Below are 22837 nucleotides of genomic sequence, written 5' to 3' on the forward strand. Positions count from 1 at the left end.
GACCCAAGTATTCTTTCCTGCCATGGCAGGGGGTCGGACTAGATGATCTGCTCAGGTCCCTTCCGACCCTAGAAACTATGAAACTATGGTTTTGACTCACCCAACTTGCTAGCCTGTCTAGATCCACCTGTATCTGTAGCCTATCTTCAAGCATGACCATGCTTTCCCATAGGTGTCATAGGCAAACTTGGCCACTGAACTCTTCCCCCCCTCATCTAACTTATTGATGAAGATGTTGAAAAGTAAAGGACCAAGCACTGACCCCTGTGGGACACCGCTGCCCACTTCTTGCTAAGATGACACAGATCCATTCATTAAGACTCTGTGGGGCCTACCCCACAGCCAGCTTCGTACCCTGCTAACCATTTCGCAGTTAAGCCCACTATCTTCCAATTTTCTCATAAGAATATTGTGGGATAGAAGATCAACGGCTTTTTGCAAGTCAAGGTATACAATATCCACCACTTTCCTTTATCCAGGTGATGAGTCACCTGATCATAAAAGGAGATGAGGTTGGTTAGACAAGACCTGCCCGTGATGAAGCCATGCTGACTGTTGTTCAGAATTCTACCTCCTGCAAGCCTATTGCACATAGACTCTTTAATGAATTTTTGCAAGATTTTCCCTGGGAGAGAAGTTAGGCTAACTGACCTAAAGTTACCCAGATCCTCCCTTCTCCCCTTCTTGAAGATGGGCACAACATTGGCCTTCTTCCAGTCCTCAGGGACCTGTCTGGAGTGCCATGAGTTTTGGAACCATTTCACCAGGGGTTCTGTGATGATGTCAGCCAGCTCCTTCAGCACCTTTTGATGGAGTTCATCTGGTTCTGCTGACTTATATATGTCTAATTTCTTTAACTGATCACACAGTGGTTCTATGGCAACAGTAGGGAGGCAGTTATTTCTGCCCTGCTCATTCTGTACCCTATCCAGCATGATTTTCCCCATGGCCTGGTGAAACACAGAAGCAAGGCAGTCATTCAGGAGTTCAGTTTTCTCCTGGATGTCAGTAACCAACTGTCCTGAATTGTTGAGCAGTGGCCCCACACCCCCATTTGCTTTCCTCTTGTTCCCTATGTACCTAGAGAAGGACTTTTTGTTGTCCTTGATTCCCATTGCTAATCTAAGTTCAGCCACTGCCTTAGCCTTTCTAATTTGTTCCCTACAAGTAAGGGCCATTGTTGGGGCCTGTCCTCCTTGGGGCCTGTCTTCGGCTTCCATTGTTTATATCCTCTTTCTTCTTTCTAAGGAGGACCGTGATTTCCCTGTTTAGCCAGAAGGGCTTCCCAGCCCTTCTGCTGCCCTTTCTCCATGTGGGAATGGACTTCCTTTGTGCTTCAAGGATTGAATCCTTAAGGAGTGACCACTCTTCATGCACATCTTTTGCCTTTGGTCCCTGGTCCTGCAGCACTTGCTCTACTAGTGACATGAGCTTGTTGAAATTTGCATTTTTGAAGTCCAAGACTTCAGCCCTGCTATCAGATTTGTCTGCCTTGCAACAGACAGTGAATATGATGGTTTCATGGTCACTGTCACCCAGGCTACTCTCTACTTTTAAGATGGTTACCAGGTCGTCTCCTTTGGCCAGGACCAGTCTAACAGAGTGTTACCTCTGGTTGGTCCATGCACCTCCTGAGTCAGGAAGAGCTCTTCAATGCAGGTCAGGAAGGAGTATGACTGGTCCAACTTGGCCAAGCGTTCCTCCCAAAAGATGTCTGGATAATTGAAGTCACCCATGACGACTATGTTCTGTTCATGCATGGCCTCTGTCAGTTCTTGGGTGAACTCCAGACTGAGTTCTTCCCCCTGATTTGGTGGTGTGTAGTATAAACCTATAGTTAGGTCCTTCTCCGCACCCCCCTCCCCACCCCCACAGTTTGACCCAGAGGGTTTCAAGCCTCTTTTTTGGAGCTGATGTCAGCCTCCAAGGAGGTGTATTACTCCTATAATTGTCTCTGAAAATGAACTCTGAATTCCTGAAGCAGACTCAGTCGGGTGAGGGCTGAGATTTACTGGTAGGGCTGAACAGCTGTGTTTGCTTTGCTGCTGCACCAAGTGGTTTGGTAGATAAGCAGAGTTCAATTTCAGCTCCAGAGTTGATGATCCATCAATCCTTTAAAGCCACTGTATTTCAACAATTAAATGGACTTAAAAATAAAAGGTAAAAAACAAGGAAAGAAATACTAAAAAGAAAGATAGTTCCCACCCAAAAGTTGTGATTCCCATGTTGTTGGTTTGTGACATGACATAGAACAGATATAAAAACAACTACTACCACCCAAAATGTTAAAAGTAATGGGCCTGAGCTAAAGAAGAATGTTAATAGTAGTGACAGTTATGTTTCTTTCAAGCTTCCTTGTTTTACTTATTTTGTTGAACAGAAATGCTTGCCCAATGTTCCCATCTTTTTTCTGCATTTTATTTTGCAAAGAAGTGCCTTCTTGTAAACAAGATACAGAAATATTATAGGCTACTAGAGAAAAGCTTGGAAGTTTAATGTAATGTTGAGGTGGCATTCACAAGAATAAAATGGATCAGAGAGCTTTTCTCAGGATGGTGCTAAATTACCAGAAACAAATTCAGCTATTTCATCTGAGCAGTACTTCTACATTTATTATCAACCTGTATTAACCCCTCTTCACTATTCTAGACTTTCAGAATTACTTTAAAAGACTACACTTTCTTCATAGGTAAAAGTGTTGTTTACGTCAAGTCCTGGTATCCTTATAACTGTAATTAAAACAATAATATAGACAGGTTGCTACTCACTAGTATTTATCTTCTGAAGTGAGATGTGCTTTTCCAGCTGTCTACGGAGTTTCACTTCTGCTCCATATTTGCCTGTTGTCCCATTGTCAGCCAAAATAAAATGAGAGTGCATACTATTGAGTACTGTCAGCTTACTCATGGGATTGGACATTGTCTGATACGGTCGGACCACCTGTGTCAGGAACAAAGAAAGCTCAGTGTTACAAAATAATAAACAACTAAATCAAAGTCAGTCTGGAGGTGAGGAGGTATTTTTGATGAACTACTATTTAAAAGTAATCATTTGACAATAGATAATACAGTGAAGTATTTCAATTATTGAACAGAAAACCATAGAACAGAAAATAACTGGTGTTTGCAACAGCATCTTCTGGTAAAAATTGACTTTTCAATGGAAACCACTATTTAAAAGGATGCTAGAGTATTCTGTTTCAGTAACACCTGTAGCCTGAGTTGACTTACTTTTCAGTTACTGAAAGGAGTCCTAGAGAACTCATTACATTTTGTATTTTACCTATGTGACTATACACACATTACAAACATTGTCTGCTTTGCTTTGTGTTTCAGACTCATACATGGCAAAGTCTATTCCATAATTCTCTCTCTAGGATCTGTTTCTCTCTCTTTCTCTCTTTTTTAGAACAATCACTGGCAGAATGTCAGCTGCAGACTTCTTTGCCAAATCTAGTGCCATCTTTGTTAAAATTTCTGCCACACACTTTACCTCTTCACATGGAGTCAAATTCACCATCAAGATGAGGGACAAAAGTACTTTGCAGCATTTAGAAATCAGTTTAAAACCTCAAAACAGGGAAAATGGCCCAGATTGGCACTCTTCAGTGTTGCATTTCACTCAGAGCAGTGCATGAGCATTATAAAATTGTGGTATTTACATGACACTGGAAAATTATATAACCATCTTTACCCCCAATATAAAAGTAGTGGTGGAAATTTATGGTAACATTAAGATGTTTTCATTTCCTAGAAAACTTCCCATAGTATTTGGTATAATGTATTCTCTCAGTTAGCTGGGGAAATTATTTTGCCAACTAAAGGGCACAGTTGTAAATTTTTGAAGAAGTACCATGTTATGCTGGTACATCCCCACTAACATGACAGAATTTGGTTTGTATTGATGGGACCTTGGCTGACCAAAATCATTTGCTAGAATTGTTATTTCTTATGTTATTTCATATACTCTTTTTGGAGAGGCAAAGCTCATTGTAGAAGCTTGTGATTAGAAGTGATGGTGAAAAGATAAGTTACAGTGAATTAAGAACATTCACTTAAAAGTACTGTACTTCATCTGAAATTACTTTCCTTCAAGGCTTCACTATTTCTTTTTCATGAAAATCATGAAATCCTATCCTTTTTGTTCCACTGATATGTGTGTGTGTGTGTGATTATTTTTGTCTCTAGTAGCTGTCAGGGAAATGTTGGCAGGGAAAAATATTAACTTAGGAAAATTTGAAGGACCTTTTCTCTTGTTATTCAAAAGATTTATTTGCTGGAAAAGTAAATAATAACAGTACCAGTGCTTACATGTCTTTATTTGGTGCCTTAATAAAAAATGCAAACCTATAGACCTGTGTAGGTTATTGTCACCGCCTATCACACAGAAGAATAGTCAGTTGTTACTTGTCTGGCAACTACCTAAGTAGTTCTGGAAAAGCTAGGAGGATGGTTTGCCAGAACTATGCAGTAAATCACTATAGCTACTGGAACAGGAGATTATTTTTGGCTGAAGGCTTTTTTTTCTTTTTGTTCCCCAGCCATAAAACATTTATTCTACAGGGAAGTACTACTTAATAACTAGTAATGCTTTCCTGAAGCAAACTCTTTGGCTAGGTTTTCTTATAGCAGTAAAATGAACAGGCATCCTCTGCCTCAGACAAAAAGAAAAACAAATCCTACAAGATTTCTTTGCTGTTGTCTGTTCATTCTGAGCAGTTTTCAATATTCAATAGGGTATATTCATACTACTACTGACTGAAAGTTAAAACAATGTGCCCTGAGACAACAAAAGCCTATGTCTTGAGGTTATTTTTTGGGAAGAATTGCTCCGCAGTAAGATAGAAGATTTTCAGTTTTTCATTTTCACTAATCCCTATTTCTTTTGTATATTTTATTCTGTTATGTTTCACAGGCAAGTCAAAAGGTTAGAAAGTTTGGTTGTAGGGTTTTCTTGTCCCCCTCTTAGGTTAGAAAAAGGGAATAAAAAAATCCTCCTGATACACTTCGTCTTCACTGCAGAATGAGCTTGAGTTACTTACAGCTGAACTAAATCGAGTACGAGTAGCCATATTGTGAAGTAACACTTGAGCTTCAGAGTGCCTGGACCTTATTACTAGGTAATTAGAAGTGTTAACTCCATCCAGAGCCTGTAGGGATAAAATCATCACCACACTCAAGCATTTTAGTGTGGCCGGCACTCAAGTTGGAGCTGATACTTGGGTTAATTCTGCAGGGAATACAAGCCTACAAATGACCAATGTAAAAAAAAAGTCTCATTTCTTTTTCACCACTGATCCCACAATTTGTCCAGAGAACAAAACTAAAAAATGTGGAACTCTTGGATAGAGAAGAGGCAGGGAAAATTTTATTTATGCATAGTTTAGTCTACTAACAACATCAATAATAATGACAACATTTGTGATAATAAATATACGACAAGAGTATCAAACTCATCCAGATGCACAGACCAGGTCTGCATTCTAGATGCAATCCGTCCTGAATTGGCCGGAGTGGGTGCCCATGCGGCCCAGTCCAATTCTCGCTTTATATGGCCCTGGAGCTCTGCTGCATGGCCCTGCAGCCCTGATTTGGCCACTGCATGCAACATAGCCTCAGACTGGCATGGGTGCTCCTCCGGTCTGGGCACCAAGCTGGAGTGGGAGGACATGAAGTGCATGGGACCATGTGTCATACTCCACATGCTCCCTGTGGATCAATCTAAGATATATGGGCAGTACTGCTGTGCAACATTTGATAGGCATTTGGTTTTGAAGCTGTTCCAACATGTTTCGAGCTCAAAACAGAGAAATTGAAATAAAACAAAAGGCTTTGAAACAGCTTTGAAATGAAATGAGGGGACTCAAAATGTTTCAAAAGTTTCAAAACATTTTGAGTTTCAAAGCCAGGCTTGTTGCAGCTAAAAAGAAACTAAAGAGAGTGAGGGGGAAGAAGGAGGAAGGACTGCTGTCTTACAATGACATCTAGCTTCCTCTGATCTCTTCCCCCAGTTCTCTGATCATTTCCCCAGCTCTTCCCTGGGGGCGTGGGCCCCCAGTCTGCACATGGAGTTTCAGTAGGCTGCTGCTGAAACTGCAACAGCAAGTTGCCGAAACCCAGCATGACGACTTAGGGGCCTGCAGCCCCCTGGGAAGAGCTGGGGAAGCAATTAGAGGGCTAGGGAAAGATATGAGAGAACTGGGGAATTGAACAGGGGGTTGGGGAATAGAACTGGGAGCTGGGGAATCCAGCCAGGAGCTGGGGGAATGTTCAGGATTCCCTAGCTCCCTGATCTTTCCCCCAGCTCTCTGATTGCTTCCCCCAACTCTTCCACGGGGGGTGCAGGCCCCCGCATGATATGGGATGACAGCAGGCTGCCACTGGGACTGGTGCTGAGTGCAGCCTATGCCAAGTGCTTGGAAGACACGTGCTGGCACTGGCCCCAGCCAGCAGTGGCAGCAGCAGTGTGCTGTTATCCCATGTGCAGATTCAGGGGCCCGCACCCCGTGGGAGCACTGTGGGGCTATGCCAGACTCCTCCCAGAGGGCATGGGTGTGTGGGATGATACCAGGATGCCGCTGCTGGCTGAAACTGGTCCTGGGCACAGCCCGTGCTGACTGCCAGGTTGAAAGGTGCTGCTGCTGGCCCCAGCTGGCACTGGCAACATGCTGTCATCTCGCGTGCAAATCTGGCAGCATACACCCCCTGGAAGGGCTGCGGGGCTGTGACAGACTCCCCTCGGGAGGAATGGGCCCCCAGACCTGCACACAAGGTGACACCAGGCTGCTGCTGCTGGCTGGGACCAGCAGCCTGTGCCAAGGGCTGGGAAGCCTGGTGCTGCCTCTGGCCACAGCTGGCAGTGGCAGCATGCTGCCATTCTGCAAACAGATCCAGGGGCCTGTGCCCCCTGGGAAGACTCCAGCACAGCCCTGCAACCCTCCCAAGGGGTGCAGGCCCCCAGGTCTGTGCATGGGATGACAGCAGGCTGCTGCTGCCAGCAAATTATACAAGTTTTATTTTGACCAGTTTGAAGTCCAGTTTCTGAGAAACGCCTATACTTATCTCCTTGAAGCCTGGCAGGCTGAATGCCCTCTGAAGGGCCTACCATCCCTGCAATTTTCATCCAAATCAGGCAAGAAATGACAAGTTACAGGCATTTTCATGATTGCCCATTATAATCTATGGGGGAAATGTCGAAACGCATCAAAACAGAGAAACAATTTTGACTAAATGAAATGGAACAGTGCTTTGAAATGAAAAAAACCCCAACAAAATTAAACACTGTCCCTTTGAAATGGTGAAACGGAAGTCGAAACAAAATGGTGCTATTTTATACACCCCTAGGGGGCAGCACTGGGGGCTCAATGTTATAGCTCCAGTAACCGTATTTTTGACACCCTGATACATATTATTGCCATCACTGGAAATCCCTTGATACAAGCATGACACTCTTTCAATAGATATGAAAGTCATGAATGAGTCCAGAGGTGGCTAAAGAAGCCAATCACAATTAGGGATCTGCATATTTGAATAGACATTATTGGACCCAAGAGGAAAGAGTGGATCACAGTGATGTCAGCTCATAACTCTTTCCCCTTCTCTTGCCTATTGTTCTCCATCATAAGCATATAAACATGCGAGTCAGTGGGGCCCAGCCCCAGGGGCCTCTTCCAATCTGGGACCACACTTGCAACTTGCTCCTCATTGGTAGGGAAGCGCAGGACATGGTTTTAAACAAGATGATATTTTTATCTCCCTGCTCATTGGCAGTAAGCAGCAGGGCCCCTGGGGCCCCTCAGCCAAACAGTGGCGGGGAAACAAAAATATTGCCAAGTTTAAAACTGTGGCTTTCACTTCCCTGCTGATGAAGAGCAAGCAGGGCCCCTCCACCTATCAGCAGGTGGGGGGACCCTGCAAAATTAAAGGTGCTGCTGGACACATGGCCAGGTGCACAGCCAGGCAGCCAGTGTCCTGTAGGTAAGTCTAATGGGGGAAGGAGTATGGGTGAAGAAGATCAAGGCCCCCACAGTGAGGGAAGGACAGGGGCAGGGGCAGGTGCTGCCCAGCCAGGGCAGTTAATGTGACCCCAGTTCTGGGAGTGGGACAGAGCTGCAAGAGGCCTGTCCAGGGAGCACCAGAGGAGGGAGGGGTAGCTCCCCACTGCTGTGCGCAGTCTCAGAAGAGACATGAGGGGCATGTGCCCCCCCAAATTTGTGCATTGGGCATGGCGGGGGTTGCCTGCTGTGGGCTCGGGGCCAGGGGCTGCTCCAGCCTCTTCCTGGTGGGGGAGGGGTCTAGGCTGGGGGTGAGTCAAGCTCAGTGGGCAGAGGTGGTGGTGCTGGGAGGAGTGGCTATGGGGGGGTCTATGGGTAATTTCAGGGTGGCTATAGCCCCCCAAGCTTCCCCTACTGCTGCTGCCACCACCTGCCCTGCACAGCTGAGCCTGTCCTGCTCCCAGCCCTGCTACCAGGAAGAGGCCAGCACACTTCTGTCCCCGAGCCCTCAGTGGGCAACCTGTCCTCATCCCACACACAAATGCAGAGGGGCACATGCCTCCCTTGGCTAGTTTGGAGTATAGGACCTGTTTCTGGAGCTGGTTGTCAGGCATCCTTATGACATGTCCTGTCCAGTGGAGCTGGTGCCATATAAACAGGACTTCAATGCTGGTGGTGTTTGCTTGATTCAGAACACTGGCATTCATTCTTCTGTCCTTCCAACTGATTTGGAGAATTTTCCAAAGGCATCACCGATGGTAACTTTCCACAGTTTTCAAGTGTTTCTGATACACTGTCCATGTTTCATCCATACAACAGGATAAGGATTACAAAAGCATGCTGGATGAGAAATTTGGTCTGGGTTTGGACATTATAATTATTGAAGACACAATTTTGGAGATGTCCAAAGATAGAAATGGCAGAGTTTATTCAATGTTGAATGTTGTCATCCATGCTTACTTTTTGGGAAGAGTGACTATCCAGGTAGGGGAAATGCTTAACATTCGCCAAGGACTGCCCTCTAATTATATGTGGCAGCAGTTGGTTGATTTTGGGTTGGTTGGTAAAGTATTTTGTTTTTCTTGTAGTTGAAATTGAGTCCAAGCATTTCATAAGTTTCACAGAAATAGTCAAGTGACCTGGAGTTCTTCAACAGAGTGGGCACACAACACAATCATCAGCATACTAAAAATCAGAAATAGAGGTGTTGGTTATCTTGGATTTGGTTGATGTTAAAGAGATCCCTATGCATACGATACTGGCTATAGACACCAGTATTGACAATGAGATGCAGATTAGGTGAAATATAGATGGGAAAAAATGTTGGTACAATCATGCATCCTTGCTTGACTCCAGTTCTAATGATGAAGGGCTTCATTTCTGAGCCATTGCTTAGTTGTTGTCATGTCATCATGAAGTCTGGTGATAGTGACAAATTTTGGCAGGCATCCAGATCTCATCAGGATCTTCCATAGGACCTCTCTGTTGATTGAATCAAAGGCCTTAGTCAGGTCAGTGAAGGCCATGTAAAGACCTCTGTATTGGTCATGACATTTGTCCTGCAGCTGTTTAGAAACAAAGATCATGTCTATTGTACCTGTGAATGGTCTGAAACCACACTGCAACTCAGGTAGAACTCCTTGGTGAGGGGAGTGAATCTATTAAGAAGAATGTGGGTAAGGTTCTCCCCACCTATGGACAGGAGTGCAATGCAATTATAACTGCTGGACTCCAATCTATCTCCTCTCCTGAATACGGTTATGATTCTAGCATGTCTCAAGTCACTGGGAATCTGCTCATGTTTTCAGATTTTCAGAATAATAACATCTGGTTGGTGAGATGCTTTTCTCCACCATAATTATGAATTTCATCTGGTATTCCATCATGACCACATGCTTTGTTATTCTTCATCTGCTCAATGGCTTTCAAGGTCTCTTGATAGTTTGGTTAGTCTGCCAGATACTCCACTTAAACCTAAACCAGGAGTGGTGTGCACAGGCAATTTTTGCTGCCAGGAGCACGGTGGGCAGCTCAGAAGGGGAGAGGGGGGGCAAGGACGGGCTGGAGGAAATGGCAGGGGCTGGTAGGTTCAGAGAAACTGCCAGGTCTGTGGGGGGCTGCCTTGTCCCAGGGGAGGGTAGCTGGGAGCTAAAAATAGCCCTGTCAGGGTCAGAGTGTAGGAACAGTGTAGCCCCAAGGGTGGGGTGAGTGACTGGGCTCTCCCAGCCCTGGGACTGTGCTGTGAACACATGCAAGCATTTACTAGACCTGGATCCCTTTTTAGATTAGGTTTAACCCAGGCTGATCTAAAGAGGTGAACTAACTTAGATCGGGCGCTTCATTTTTTAGGTAACCTCAGCCCTGTGAATACTTGCATGGCCAAGCTTTTAGATTGACTTAGCCTTGGTTAAGTCAATCTAAATGTAACAATGATATGTAACCTTAGAGGCATTGCACAGAACTTGCAGGCCATAGAAGGGAGGTAGAAGTACGTTCTTTTTATGGACTTTTGCACCCTAAGCATGAGCTGCTTCAAGATGCTGGTGGTATAATTTAGAGAGCTCTGAGCAGGTTGCTGCACAAAGACTTTTCAATGTCAGTAAACTCCTTCTGCAACCAACTCCACCTCTGGCATTCCTCCCACACCATGGCTTGTGAGCGTGTTCTCTGAAGGCAGATTGCAGTTGTCCTCCTCTGTGTGTGGGCGGACAAACAAGTTATCTCAAATTCAGCGGAGGAAGGGGACTTACTGTGCATCAGTTGTTCCATAATAACTATTTTATATAGCTACTCTTATCCCATGAAAACTAATTTGGTGCAGTGCAGTACACACCACTGAATGAAAGAGGTCTTATTAACTGCAGCTTAGCTTTGATTTACTGCATAGCAGCTAACTGAGGGTAGGCCCCCACCATTTTACCTGGGTTTATTAGTCTGCCTTCAGTTCCTGCACCAGAGGAATTCTCTCGGTCACAATTAGGGCTGTTAGAGCTGCCATCCCTTCCCCCCCATCATTTCAGTCCCTTCATATTGGGAAAGAAGGCCAAAGCAGGAATGAAAATCTTATCCAGCACACTGAACTAGAACTCAGTAATTGTAACCGATTATGTTTATTTTATTATTTTTCCAACTGTTAATGTGTAAGTTAAAAGTTTATGGGTATTTGTTTTTATATTATCTTATATTAGTAAACCATAAAACATAGATGTCTAATGTTATAACCCTTATTTATTTTTCAGCTTAAAATGATTATGCTCTGTCTCAATAGAGACAGACGCATACAGACAGAAAGAAGAAAATTTAAACAAGGTCTTTTTAACTTGTGACAGACAAAAGCCAACTGTTTTTCTTTTCATTTTAATTGTAAAACTGTTTTTGCTGTTCCTAACTGTTAAAGCTTCTTTACTGTAAAAATGAATACATGCACATAAAAACAAATGAATGTATTAAAAATTACAGGCAATTCAGTTATTCTCCTAAATGTATCAAAGTGTAGCAAAGTACAGAAGTAAGGAGGGCTGTAATATATATATTCAATGACTGACTATATAGAGAGACTAGTTAGTTTATAAGTTTAGAGACAGAAATTACACATAAACTGACATAAGCTATTAGAAGTCAATTCAAATTTGTAACACAACAGAAGTTCAGTGCACATAAACCACTTTCAAAATGGCCAAAACTGGTGTTCGATAAACCTAGATGAATATAGTATCAGACTTAACTGATTTAGGTTAAATTGGCTTACTGAACTTCTGCCCCATATCCCCTCCAGATTCAAGCTGTTTTCTTCAGCCAAGCAGGAAGGCATGCTCTAGCACCCACCGGCTTCTGGCCTGGGTCACTGCAGGCATGTGGCTGCATTTCCAGAATCAAAAGTGAATGTCTGTTCACTTGCTTATTGGTTTAATCTATGCAGCTTAGGCTAACCTGCTGGAACACCCTCATCGTGTTCCTCTTAGTTTTCTCTTTTCTAAGTCAAACGGACCTACATTGTTCATCCTTCCCTCGTAGGTTCATATTTTCCAAACCTCTTCAACAATTTTAACGGTCCAGACTTCCTGTAATTTGTCAACGTCTTTCAAAACACAGTACCCAAAAGTGACATGGTACTCCAACTGAAGTCTTACCAGTGACAAGCAGAATATAAATAATTAGCTCCCTTGTCTTACATATGACATTTGTTAATGTATCTCAAAAATAGCTTTTTACAAGTGCCACATTATTGATTCATATTTAGTTTGCAATTCATTCGAACCCCCAAATCATATTCTACAGCACTGCTGCCTAGCCATTTACTCCTTATTTTTGTATTTATTCACCTGATTTCTCTTTCTGACATGTAATATTCTACAATTGTACTTCTTGGATTTCCTTTAGTTGTTTTCCAATTTCTCTCCAATTTGTCAAGTTAATTTTCAATTCTGGCCCTGTCTTCCAACGTGCTTGCACACTTTCCCCCTGTGGAGTTATCCATAGATTGTATAAGTGTGTTCTCTAGTCCGTTAGCCATGTCATTAAGGAGAATATTGACTAGAATTGACCCAGGGTACTTCAGGACCCCAGTTTCTCTCAGTGCGACTAATACAATCTTTGCAGACAGTACGATCTTACCTTCATATAGAGTTAATGAAATCCATCAGAAAGTGCCTGGATGCAACTAATGTGTGAAACTAGATTCTTTGACAAATCTCCTTTCAGGGTTATCCTCTGGACATGGCTTAAGAAAGCCAAGTTTTACCTTTGTAAAACCAAAATCAAGACTGAGTTGGGTTCAACTTCTTTTTATTATAACCCCCCAAAGTTCAATATATGGATGGATCAAAGGTTCCAGTTTGGGCTCATCTTTATTATCACAGCAGACTGCTACAGTACATTTTAGCTCAGAGGTGCAGTGTGATCATTCGGTAAAGCTTTTGGATTTATTTTCCCAATGTACTTTTAAAATGTTGAGAACAATACAAGAGACAACTGGACTTTTGCCTCTAAAGAGATCCACGCAGAGTGAATGCTACAGAAATGTTTGCAAGCAACACCTGCCCTTTTTATCGTACTAAGGAATGAGGTGTAGTTGAGGCTTACTACATCTGATGGTGAGGCAACACTGAAGCATTCTAATTAGAATATGAATGAGCACATCTATAGGCACCCAAAAAGTCTTACAGTTGGTTGTGAAGAAACTTTCATTGTTGTTTTGTTTTGGACAATATTCTTTACTTTATATGATGTTCTAGAAAGTACTTAGAGTTCAGTAAAGGTTTATGCCACAGTTTTCATAGGCCTTTTCTGGTATTAATTTTAAATAATAGAGCCGATCACAATTGTCTTTTTTTTTCAGGGTAATATTCCACCTTAAAATAAGTATTTTGCTTTTTGCATAGTTTCTGATAAGCTCATTTTTTGACCACAGAATATTGACTTAATGCAAGTTAAAGATCAATTAAATAAAGGAAATAAAATCAGCCTGCCACAAAGTGGCTACAATAAAGCACTAAGTGAAACCAAGGAAAGTAATAAAACACAGGGAGAATGGTGTGCTCACATCCAGCAGTATTTCACAGCAGCCATGTTAAAATAAATGGCATATGTTGCAGTGATCCAGTGAAAAAGGATTTGAGTTCAACTTGTACTCTGACCTTAATTATTTCAAAGACTTTAAAATTTGTATGTGCAATGCTGACTCTGGACAAGTTACTGGAACCTTTTCACTATTTGCACTGGCAAAATAGGAATAAGATTACCTCCTTTGCCTGTCTCAGTCGTTGAGGGGAACACACAAAAAAAGTTGTGTTGGGGGGCACTTAGAAGTATATGTCTAAAGTAAAAATTGCAATCCAAACAAACAAACATACAAACAAAAAGCTCAGCAACCCCAACCTCTGCTGGGTGTCTAACCACTATGCTAGAAGCATGGTCCCATCGTTTGGCTCTTGTCTGCACAGTGGAACGTGTTCAAGAGGAGAGATAGAGTGGTCCCTACACAGGCTTCCTTACGGGGCTTCATACTTGGGGTCCTTTTCTGAGAGCTCTCAGAGAACCCCAATTGTACTTTCTCTGATCATATAATATAGATCTGCCACTTCCCAAGAACTCTAATCTCTAAGGTAGTCTGTAAGTGTTTGCAGTAGAACATAGTTTGCAGCAGAACATAGGATCCTTATATCCCATGTTTTACATGAAAAGAGTGAACCCTGATCAGTTCTATGAAAGAGCACTCATAGGCACCTGTTTTTGGGAGAGGAAAAGATTTCAGTTTCTGTATCCTGAGTGGATGGAGGTGCCTTCATGAAATCCAGACTCAAATGCCTAAAGTTCCAAGGAGAGACAGGACAGATAGGCTTAGAGGTTTTTTGGATTGCCCTGGTGAGAGACCATGCATTGTGTACAGAGACTAGGTGTCAAACTCCAAGTTTGGATTTCACTGTGAAGAATCTCAGGGCATCTTTACACATGTCCGAGGTGGGGAGAAGGGGGTGCATTAGTTAGAACAGCTCTCAGAAGCCACTCTAATTAAAGCACCCACAGTGTCTTATGTATTCAGCATCCTGCACTTCAAAATGACAGTGGGTTGCTTTAACTTGTTCAACAAGCTTTAAACCCCCATGTTGAAGCACAGGGATGAACGCTGTGAATACATGTGATGCCGAGGCTGCTGGATCATACTAATTATCTGCTCCAATATACTTTATTTAGAATACATCAGAGCAGATGTTGGGAACGTGTACAGGTTTTCTTAGGGTCCCATCTAGACATTCAGGTGAAGGTGTAATAGGATCTGATGCACGATCCACCCAATTGCATCTCCTGCCATGTCCCATGTGCATGGCAGGAGGGATGATTGTGGGATCCAGCATCAGATCCTATTATAACTTATTGCAAGTGCAATAAGTGCAAGTGCAAGTGCAGGGGAGTCTGGAATTACTGTCCTGGACTCCCTCTGCACCAGCAAGTAGCAACCTCCTATAGACAAAGAGTCTTGTAGCTGTGCCCTGCAACTGATGGGACTTTTCCAGGCTTGATCCTCCCACCACCCACCCAGCTGAGGCCCCACTCAACTTACCCCTGCTCCTGCCTCTGCGGCACTCTGTCCCTCACCATGGGAGCCTCAATCTGGCCCCTGCCCCTTTCCTCCCTCATGGACTGTCCTGGTGGGCTGGAGGCCCTCCACCCCACCCTCCAGATCTACCAGTTGATGACCACTGCTATCCACACAGATTTGTGGATATCATGTCTGCAGAATTTGCCACAGAAAGGTGCTCTGGGATTTCAGGTTTTATTTTCAGTAATGTATATTTCTAGCCTTGATGATCTTGAAGATAGAAATCATAAACTGAACAAACTGATGCCTATTTTGCATTACTGATTTATCAATGGTCATTTCACACACACACACAATACACACACACTCATCATTAACTCTGAAAGCATCAAATTGGGTAAGGACAAATTAATGTACAAGGATCTATATATTTAGCGATTTCAAAACCAATAGTTGCATGTACGAATCCATAGCCCAGCCCCAGCCCCTGTCCAAGGGCTGTGCCATACTATTTCCAGGAGGTGCCTCTGAAACATCCAAAACATTTCTGAAATGTTTCAAATGGTTTTGTTTCATTTTGGAGATGTTTTGGAGCCTTCCATTTCATTTCAGCTTCAGTGTTTCAGGCACCAAAATGGGCCGAAAGACCTCCGAAATGAAACAGCTGCTGAAATTTCACACAGCCCTATATAAATCTACTATGCCAGACTTACAGCCCTTCTGGTGGCTTAATATCAAGTGCTGGCAGGAATCTAACATAATAAAATCACTTGCTGAGCAAAGTATATACAATATGGGGAAAGAGGAGAGAAGCAAAGAGACGGATAGAACCCTGGTAAACATCACCTGACTAAGCAAGTTTCCAGTCTCCAGTGCTGCTGATAGTATCTTTTGCTCCAAACAATGAAGGTGTAGTTTGGACAATTTTTCATTTTAGATGTGTTGATCATAATTGAACTACACTGAGCGCACATGCACAGATCCACAATAGATGCTGCAGCTTAAATATGCCCTTTGCTATTAGTTGACTTGATATGAGGGATTTTTCCTTTACACTGTGCTCATTTATAACTTGCTTGATTTTGATTCCTTTTACATGCTCACTGACCTGGATATCTATTCTTCTCTTGCATTTATTTATTATATTTTCCCTTCTCAGTTAATCCCATAACATTCCATCTTTGTTTTAGGTATGCAGATATTATTTCTGATGGCATTCTCCCTCCTGAATTTTTATTCCCTTCAATTAATTTCCCCAAGACATTGAAGGACCAAACGTTATCATCAATTACAAGATCCATTACATTGATTACTTATGTCAATATAGCTCCATGGATGAGTTCACCCAAACATGTTTAAAAATTCTTCACCTGTCACTCAGACATTCAGACTGAATATTATCTTCTTAAATTTGCCAAACAGTTTAAAAGAGTTAATTTAGCATGAAATTCTCTAGCATTTTGACATGTTTCATCTTTGAAATATTCTTAAACTCCTGCTTCTCTGTTAAACCTGGACTGTGGGCATTAGGGCTGTGTGAAATTTCAGCAGCTATTTCATTTCAGAGGTCTTTCAGCCCATTTTGGTGCCTAAAACACCAAAGCTGAAATGAAATGGAAGGCTCCAAAACATCTCTGAAATGAAATGAAACAAACTGAAACATTTCGGAAATGTTTTGGATGTTTCAGAGGCATCCCCTGGGACTAGTATGGCACAGCCCCTGGATGGAGGCTGGGGCTGGGCAGGGCAGGCTTGGGGGCTTCTCCTGTGGCTCCCGCCACCAGGGCAGAAGAAGGAACAGCTGGAGTAGCCATGGGAGAAGCCCCCATGGCTGTTCTATCCATCCCTATCCCCATCCCCATCCCCCACCTGGTTCCAGCCTCCTGGCACCTTACAAGGAGGGCTGCTGGGCTGTGCTAGACTATTCCCGGGAGGTACATCTGAAACATACCTGAAACTTTTTGGATGGTTTCATTTCACTTCATTTCATTTCAGAGATGTTTCAGAGTCTTCCATTTCATTTCAGCTTGGCAGCGTGCTGCATGCTATCTGGGAGCTGGGGCTGAGCACTGCTGGGCTCCAGCTGACTGCTGGAGCTGCCCCAGCTCCCAGACAGCGTGCAGCACCCTGCTGAGCTGCGCTGCACCCACGCAATGCAACGGCTGCCATGCGGGTGCTGGGAGCAACCCCTCCTGCCCCCGACTGCCCTGCATTGCATGGTGGGGCTCTGCCACAAGCCCCCAGAGGCCTTGATTGCCGCTGCTGCAGCCAGTCAGTGTGGGCCTTTTTTTAAATTTTTTTTAAAGTGCCAGGAGGCTGGGGCTGGGCAGGGGCTGGAGCCAGGCAGGGCAGCCATGGGGGCTTCTCCTTTGGCTCTCCTCACTAGGGAGAGGCAGACACAGCTGGAGGAGCCATGGGAGAACTTGCAGCTGCCTGGCTATGCCTGCCTCTCCCCAGCCAATCTGAATCTCTAAAACAGCACTGAAACTCTGAAACAGATTTGGCCGAATTAAAATGGAACACTAATCTGAAACAGCAAAATGAATCACTGTCCTCTGAAATGGCTGAAACCGAAATGAAACACAGACGTTTTATGTAGCCCTAGAAGGCATCGCTTAAGGAAGCTATGAAATGAGACAGGCTCCTCTGGTCGCTATGAAAAGGAGACAACTTGATTTCTGCAGACCTTTAATTCCCACACAGGTTGGTGGGATCCCATTAAAAATTTGGTAACCAGTAAGGTGGCAGTGGTGGGGCAGATGGCAGTGCTTCTTTCAGCAGTGGAAATGATTAAGGGAAGTGTGATGACTCACTGGATAGTTCCCAGACAAATTACTCTCTAGTTAAACTGCAGCCCTTCCATCTCAGCTTCCTTATGTTTCTGGGACACCAATACTCTGTCAGTCACTTTGGGAAACTTCAATAAAGTCTGTCTGCTTGAGTAGCTTGTCTCTCACCCTGCACTTACAGCATCAGGAATATTTTCTCTGTGATTGGTGAGGTTCCTCCAGTTTGTCTTTTTAAGATGAATCCCTGATGAGGCCATACTAGACTCCTGAATTATTCCTTTGAAATCTTCCTTGTAGGTTCTGAGCACCCTCAATACTGTAGGATTATGTCCTAGTACCATGTTATGTAAGGACTGTTAGCTGGAACCAGTAAAAAAACATGTGCAAATGGACCCAGTCTCCCCCTGGCACTTATATGTTGTTTGCAAATAGCCATAAGTTTCAACTGGCTATTTCTTTTGCACTTTCTTTTACTCTTATTGTTACCCCTTTCAACATAATTGATAACTGAACTCCCTTTCCTATCCTATAATGCATAAACATTTTGAGAATACAGATTTAGAATAATTTAGACAAGAAAACTGTACTGTGTAATTTAACGCACACTACTGCAGAAACCAATTCCAGCAGGATACAGACTGATTTCTTTAGCATCTACTAAGAATGTATATCCTGAAATCTTATGCAAAACACTCAAAGAATGAAAAAGAAACAAAAGTGTTTAGGAATATTTAAAAAGGGAAAATGTTCTATTATTTTCTATTATCGCTTGAGTTTGAGGAGTTTGAATTTTTTCTCTATAAGAGAAAGATGGTATGAAGGAAGGTACACATTCAGTGTTACATGTGCCCCTTAGAAGATGATTGAGGAATGATTTCAGTGAAGCTCTATGTCCTGCATGATGCATTTACAAGACACGAACCTTTCCATATTGTAGAAAAGGACTGTATATTATGAAATGTATTTCTTGAGAAACAGCATACAGTCTGAAATTAAGCAGCATGTGATAATACTTCTACAGCAAAAGGGCAGAATTAAAAGTGTTCATGCAATGTTAGCATACTTTCATTTTTTTAGTGATTTGCTATGAAACATTAATGTGATATTAAGTAAGCTTCTTGGTAGAATTTCTTTGCATTTTTAAAGCCAGAGTCAAAAAGGGATTGGACAAATTCTTGGAGGAAAGGGACATTGGTAGCTATTGAACTCAGGAGTTAGGAATATAGTCTCTGAATCAGAACTTCCTAGACTTTCAATGCTGGACACTGCAAGTGAGAAAGGAACAGTGAAAAAAACCTAGTTCACTCTCTTTTTTAGCATCCACTTTTTGCCACTGTGTGACACAAGGATCTTGGGCTAAAAGGACTTACGGTCTGACCCAGTAAATCACAATTCTTATGTTCTTAAATTTAAAAAAAATACAGAATTGGTTAGAAATAGATTGGAATGTCTTATTTCCTGAACCATACCAAATCTTCTGCATCTCTAGAACACTGCTTCTGTTCTAATCTTGATAAATACTCATAAAAATTGTGGAATCGTGAAGAACTTACTGTGCTGCCTCCCTAGAAGGCAGCCTCACTCCAAAAATGTCACCTGGGAAATATTGAGAAAAAAAGAAAAATGACACAGAATACTTTTATAAATTGTATATGAACCACGTGGAACTTACATCTTTGCCAATTAGGTCCTCCTGGTTTTCCACAATACCCCAGGGGGCTATACCAATGGTGCATATCTTCCCTCGAGATTTTGAGGCATGATCTTTTAATGCATCTCCAACGTGCCGAATGACACCTGAAAAAAAAGGGATGAACATAAAACATCAAAAAAATATTTTAGTCATGAAGAACTAGAATCAGGAGAGCACTGAACTTTCTGTTTAAAGCATACAAGCAATCCCACTGCTGTTCAACAAAGTACTGAAACATATGCTTAAAGCTGAGCAGGTCCTTAAGTGTTTTGCTTAACTTTGGACATAATAAAGTAAAACAGAGGGACACTTTCAGTACTTTGGTAATTCAGTGCATTTTACCCACATTCTTACTGAATAAAATCACATGGTTCTAAGAAGGAAAATTATACTGATAAACAACTTTTGTCCTTGCTCATACCTAACTATTCTCTGTATATGCCTGGCAAAGTTCTTTGGGTAGATGTGATATTTTTTATTAGACCAACTAAATAGTTGGAAACAGTTCTTTGCAAGCTTTCAAAGTAACTCGTTTATAGGAAGACATTAAACTCTCATGGGAGTAGTCAGGCATACACCATGTGTGCCACCCTGCACTTTAACATGCTAGGTGTTAACATCACAGCTTTTCTTCATATACCACCAGCTCTAACTGCAAACGCTTCACTAGCAATCATGCTATGACTATGGACCACATAGAATGGACTATGTACCACAGTTAGGATATACTGGCCACTTCTACATGAGTGGGAGGCTGTGCAGTTGTTACTGCAGACTGTGCAATTGTTATTGCACAGTCATTTAATACTTGCACAGTAACAACAAAATTTAGTACTACTCATAAGCAAGTACTAAATGACTGTGCAGTACCATTGCTACACTTTTTTTTCCAATGCTACTGCACAGTACCAATAAGCTACTGAACAGTAGCTCATTACTACTGTGCAGTAGCATCACTGCATTGTTAGTGCCTGGCAACACTACTGAGCAAGAGCAAAGAGCTACTGCTCAGTAGCTTGTTGCTACTGTGTTATTCTCAAAAGACCAAGGAGTTACATTTACAGAATGAGAAAGCTTGTTTATTCAGAGAGCCTTCTTAGTTTACTGATCTGCTGCTATTCCCTCCTGCAATCTCCAAGTCAATGTAACAACTCATACATAACACCGTTAAAGGTATCCGCACATCTTCCCCCTTTACATGTAACATATCCCCATGTAATACTAACGCTGGAATATTAGTTCAACTCATTGTTAAACCATGTTTTAACAGGTCTCTATTAGTCATTGTGTTGGCTTTTTAGCTCTAAGTGATCTTCTCAGGTTCTGTGAATTCTCAGTCCTTGTTGGTTAAGTTCATGTTTCGTGTCCTTGTTCAGGTGTCTCTACTTCTGTGCCATTTTCAATCTCTGTTGTTTCTTGTTGCTTTGTTGTTAGCACTGTTTCCTTTGGTGAATCTTGTGCTGCTGCTTCTTTTCTTCCCTTTATGAGCTGAAAGTGTTGTCTGTTCCTTCTTAATACCTGTCCTTCCAGTGTGACTACTTGATAGGATCTGGGAGCTACTTGATGGGAAACTAGTTTTTTTCTGTTACCATATTCATCCATCTGAAACAAGCACCATATCTTTGTTGTGCAGTTGTGGTAACTCCCTGAAACCCCTGTCATAGTACCGTTTTTGAGTTTGTCAATTTTTTTCTAATGTTTTCATATTTTGTTTTTCATTTTGATGAGCACCATCCACAAGATTTGGAAGCCTGGTTTTGAGTTTCCTGTTAAATGGCATTTCTGCTGGGGATAATCCGTGTTTCATGGGCATTGCCCTGTAATTTAAGAGTGACAGGTAAACATCAGTGTGTGAATCTGTAGTTTTTTTCAAGAATTTCTTCACTACTTGTACTCTATTTTTTCACCAGATCATTGGACTGTGGGAATTTAGGGCTTGAAGTGTTGTGACAGAATCCATATTTGTTTGCAAACTCTTTCAAATCAAGACAGTTGAACTGAATTGCGGTCCATTGTCTGTTTTCACAATCTGTGGAATCCCACGTCTAGCAAAAATTGATTTGATATGAGTTATGACATGCTTTGCTGCTGTACTTTTGAGCAATGCCATTTCAGGATAGTGAGAATAATTATCTAGCACTAATACATAATTTTTTCCTGCATGCATGAATAAGACTATGTCCACTCAATACCATGGAACTATGGGATCCTCCATGACCATCATGGGCCCTTTTCTTTATGCTGATCTGTATTTTAGGCATGCTGTACAAGCCTTTACAATATCTTCTGTGTCATTATTTATGTTGCTCCAATATAAAGCACTCCTTGCTCTCTTTTTGCATTTTTCAATGCCTGGATGCCCCTTAAGTATTCTGTATAAAATGCCTTTCTTTGGCACTGCTGGAACAAGTCATAAGCCTTTGAAGAAAATGCCATCCAGTACTAACAGCTCTTCCCTAAACTGAGAGTAGGGGCTAGCTATGTTTTCCAGGCCAACCAGCACAAATAACTGTTATCACTTTTTTCATTGTGGTGACCTGAGTAGTAGCTTCTGCAATTAGTGCTCACATTGTATGTGTGACAGGAATCACTCTTTTAATTAGATTAACTTGTACTATGTCTGAGTCTGGAATTCTGGCATTTTCCATTGTGCCATATGCTCTGGACAACATCCCCACAATAGGTAGATGTTTGCCTGGTGTGTACTGTATGTCTAGATCATACATTTACAGTTGAAATAAAAGTCTCTGTAACCTGGGTGGCATGTCTGATAGCTTTCTTTACAATAGTTACCAAAAGCTTTATGATCAGTTTCAGCTATTACAGATTCCCCATGGATGAATATTTGAAATTTCTTAGAACCATATACCAGAGCTAAACTTTCTCTCTCAATTAGTGCATACAGACACTCTGACTTGGAGAGTGCCCTAGATGCATATGATACTGGTTTCTACCTATCCCCGTGTTTTTCAAGTAATGCTGCTCCAATGCCTTCTTTAAAAGCATCTGTTGACAATGTAATGGGTCTTTTAGGGTCATAGTATTTTAGTGCCGGAGCTTTCATTATTTTTTCCTTCAAGTTTTTTAATTCAGTTTTGTGTTCATGTTCCCATATCTGCTGAGTATTCTTCTGTAGGAGTGATCTAAGGTGTTTGGTCTCTTCTGCTAAGTTTCATAGATTTCATAGATTTCATAGACATTAGGGCTGGAAGGGACCTCGGGAGATCATCGAGTCCAGCCCCCCGCCCAAAGGGCAGGAAGTCAGCTGGGGTCATAGGATCCCAGCAAGATAAGCATCCAATTTACTCTTGAAGGTGTTCAAT

The 22837-nt window shown here is 42.3% G+C and overlaps 1 protein-coding gene across 2 annotated transcripts in view; it reads right to left on the minus strand.

Moving 5' to 3' along the window:
• Nucleotides 1-22837, minus strand: part of TRPM3 (transient receptor potential cation channel subfamily M member 3) — a 253510-nt gene that overhangs the window by 215232 nt on the left and 15441 nt on the right. For both annotated transcript variants that reach the window (XM_019555208.1, XM_019555207.1), the window contains exons 5-6: nt 19494-19618; nt 2769-2940 (exon numbers count right to left, since the gene is read on the minus strand). In XM_019555208.1, the coding sequence (XP_019410753.1) occupies nt 2769-2940; nt 19494-19618 (297 nt within the window). The remainder of the gene's footprint in view (nt 1-2768; nt 2941-19493; nt 19619-22837) is intronic.

Source organism: Crocodylus porosus, unplaced genomic scaffold (assembly GCF_001723895.1).
Source record: "Crocodylus porosus isolate Cpor-Errol unplaced genomic scaffold, CroPor_comp1, whole genome shotgun sequence".
Taxonomy (NCBI): domain Eukaryota; kingdom Metazoa; phylum Chordata; order Crocodylia; family Crocodylidae; genus Crocodylus; species Crocodylus porosus.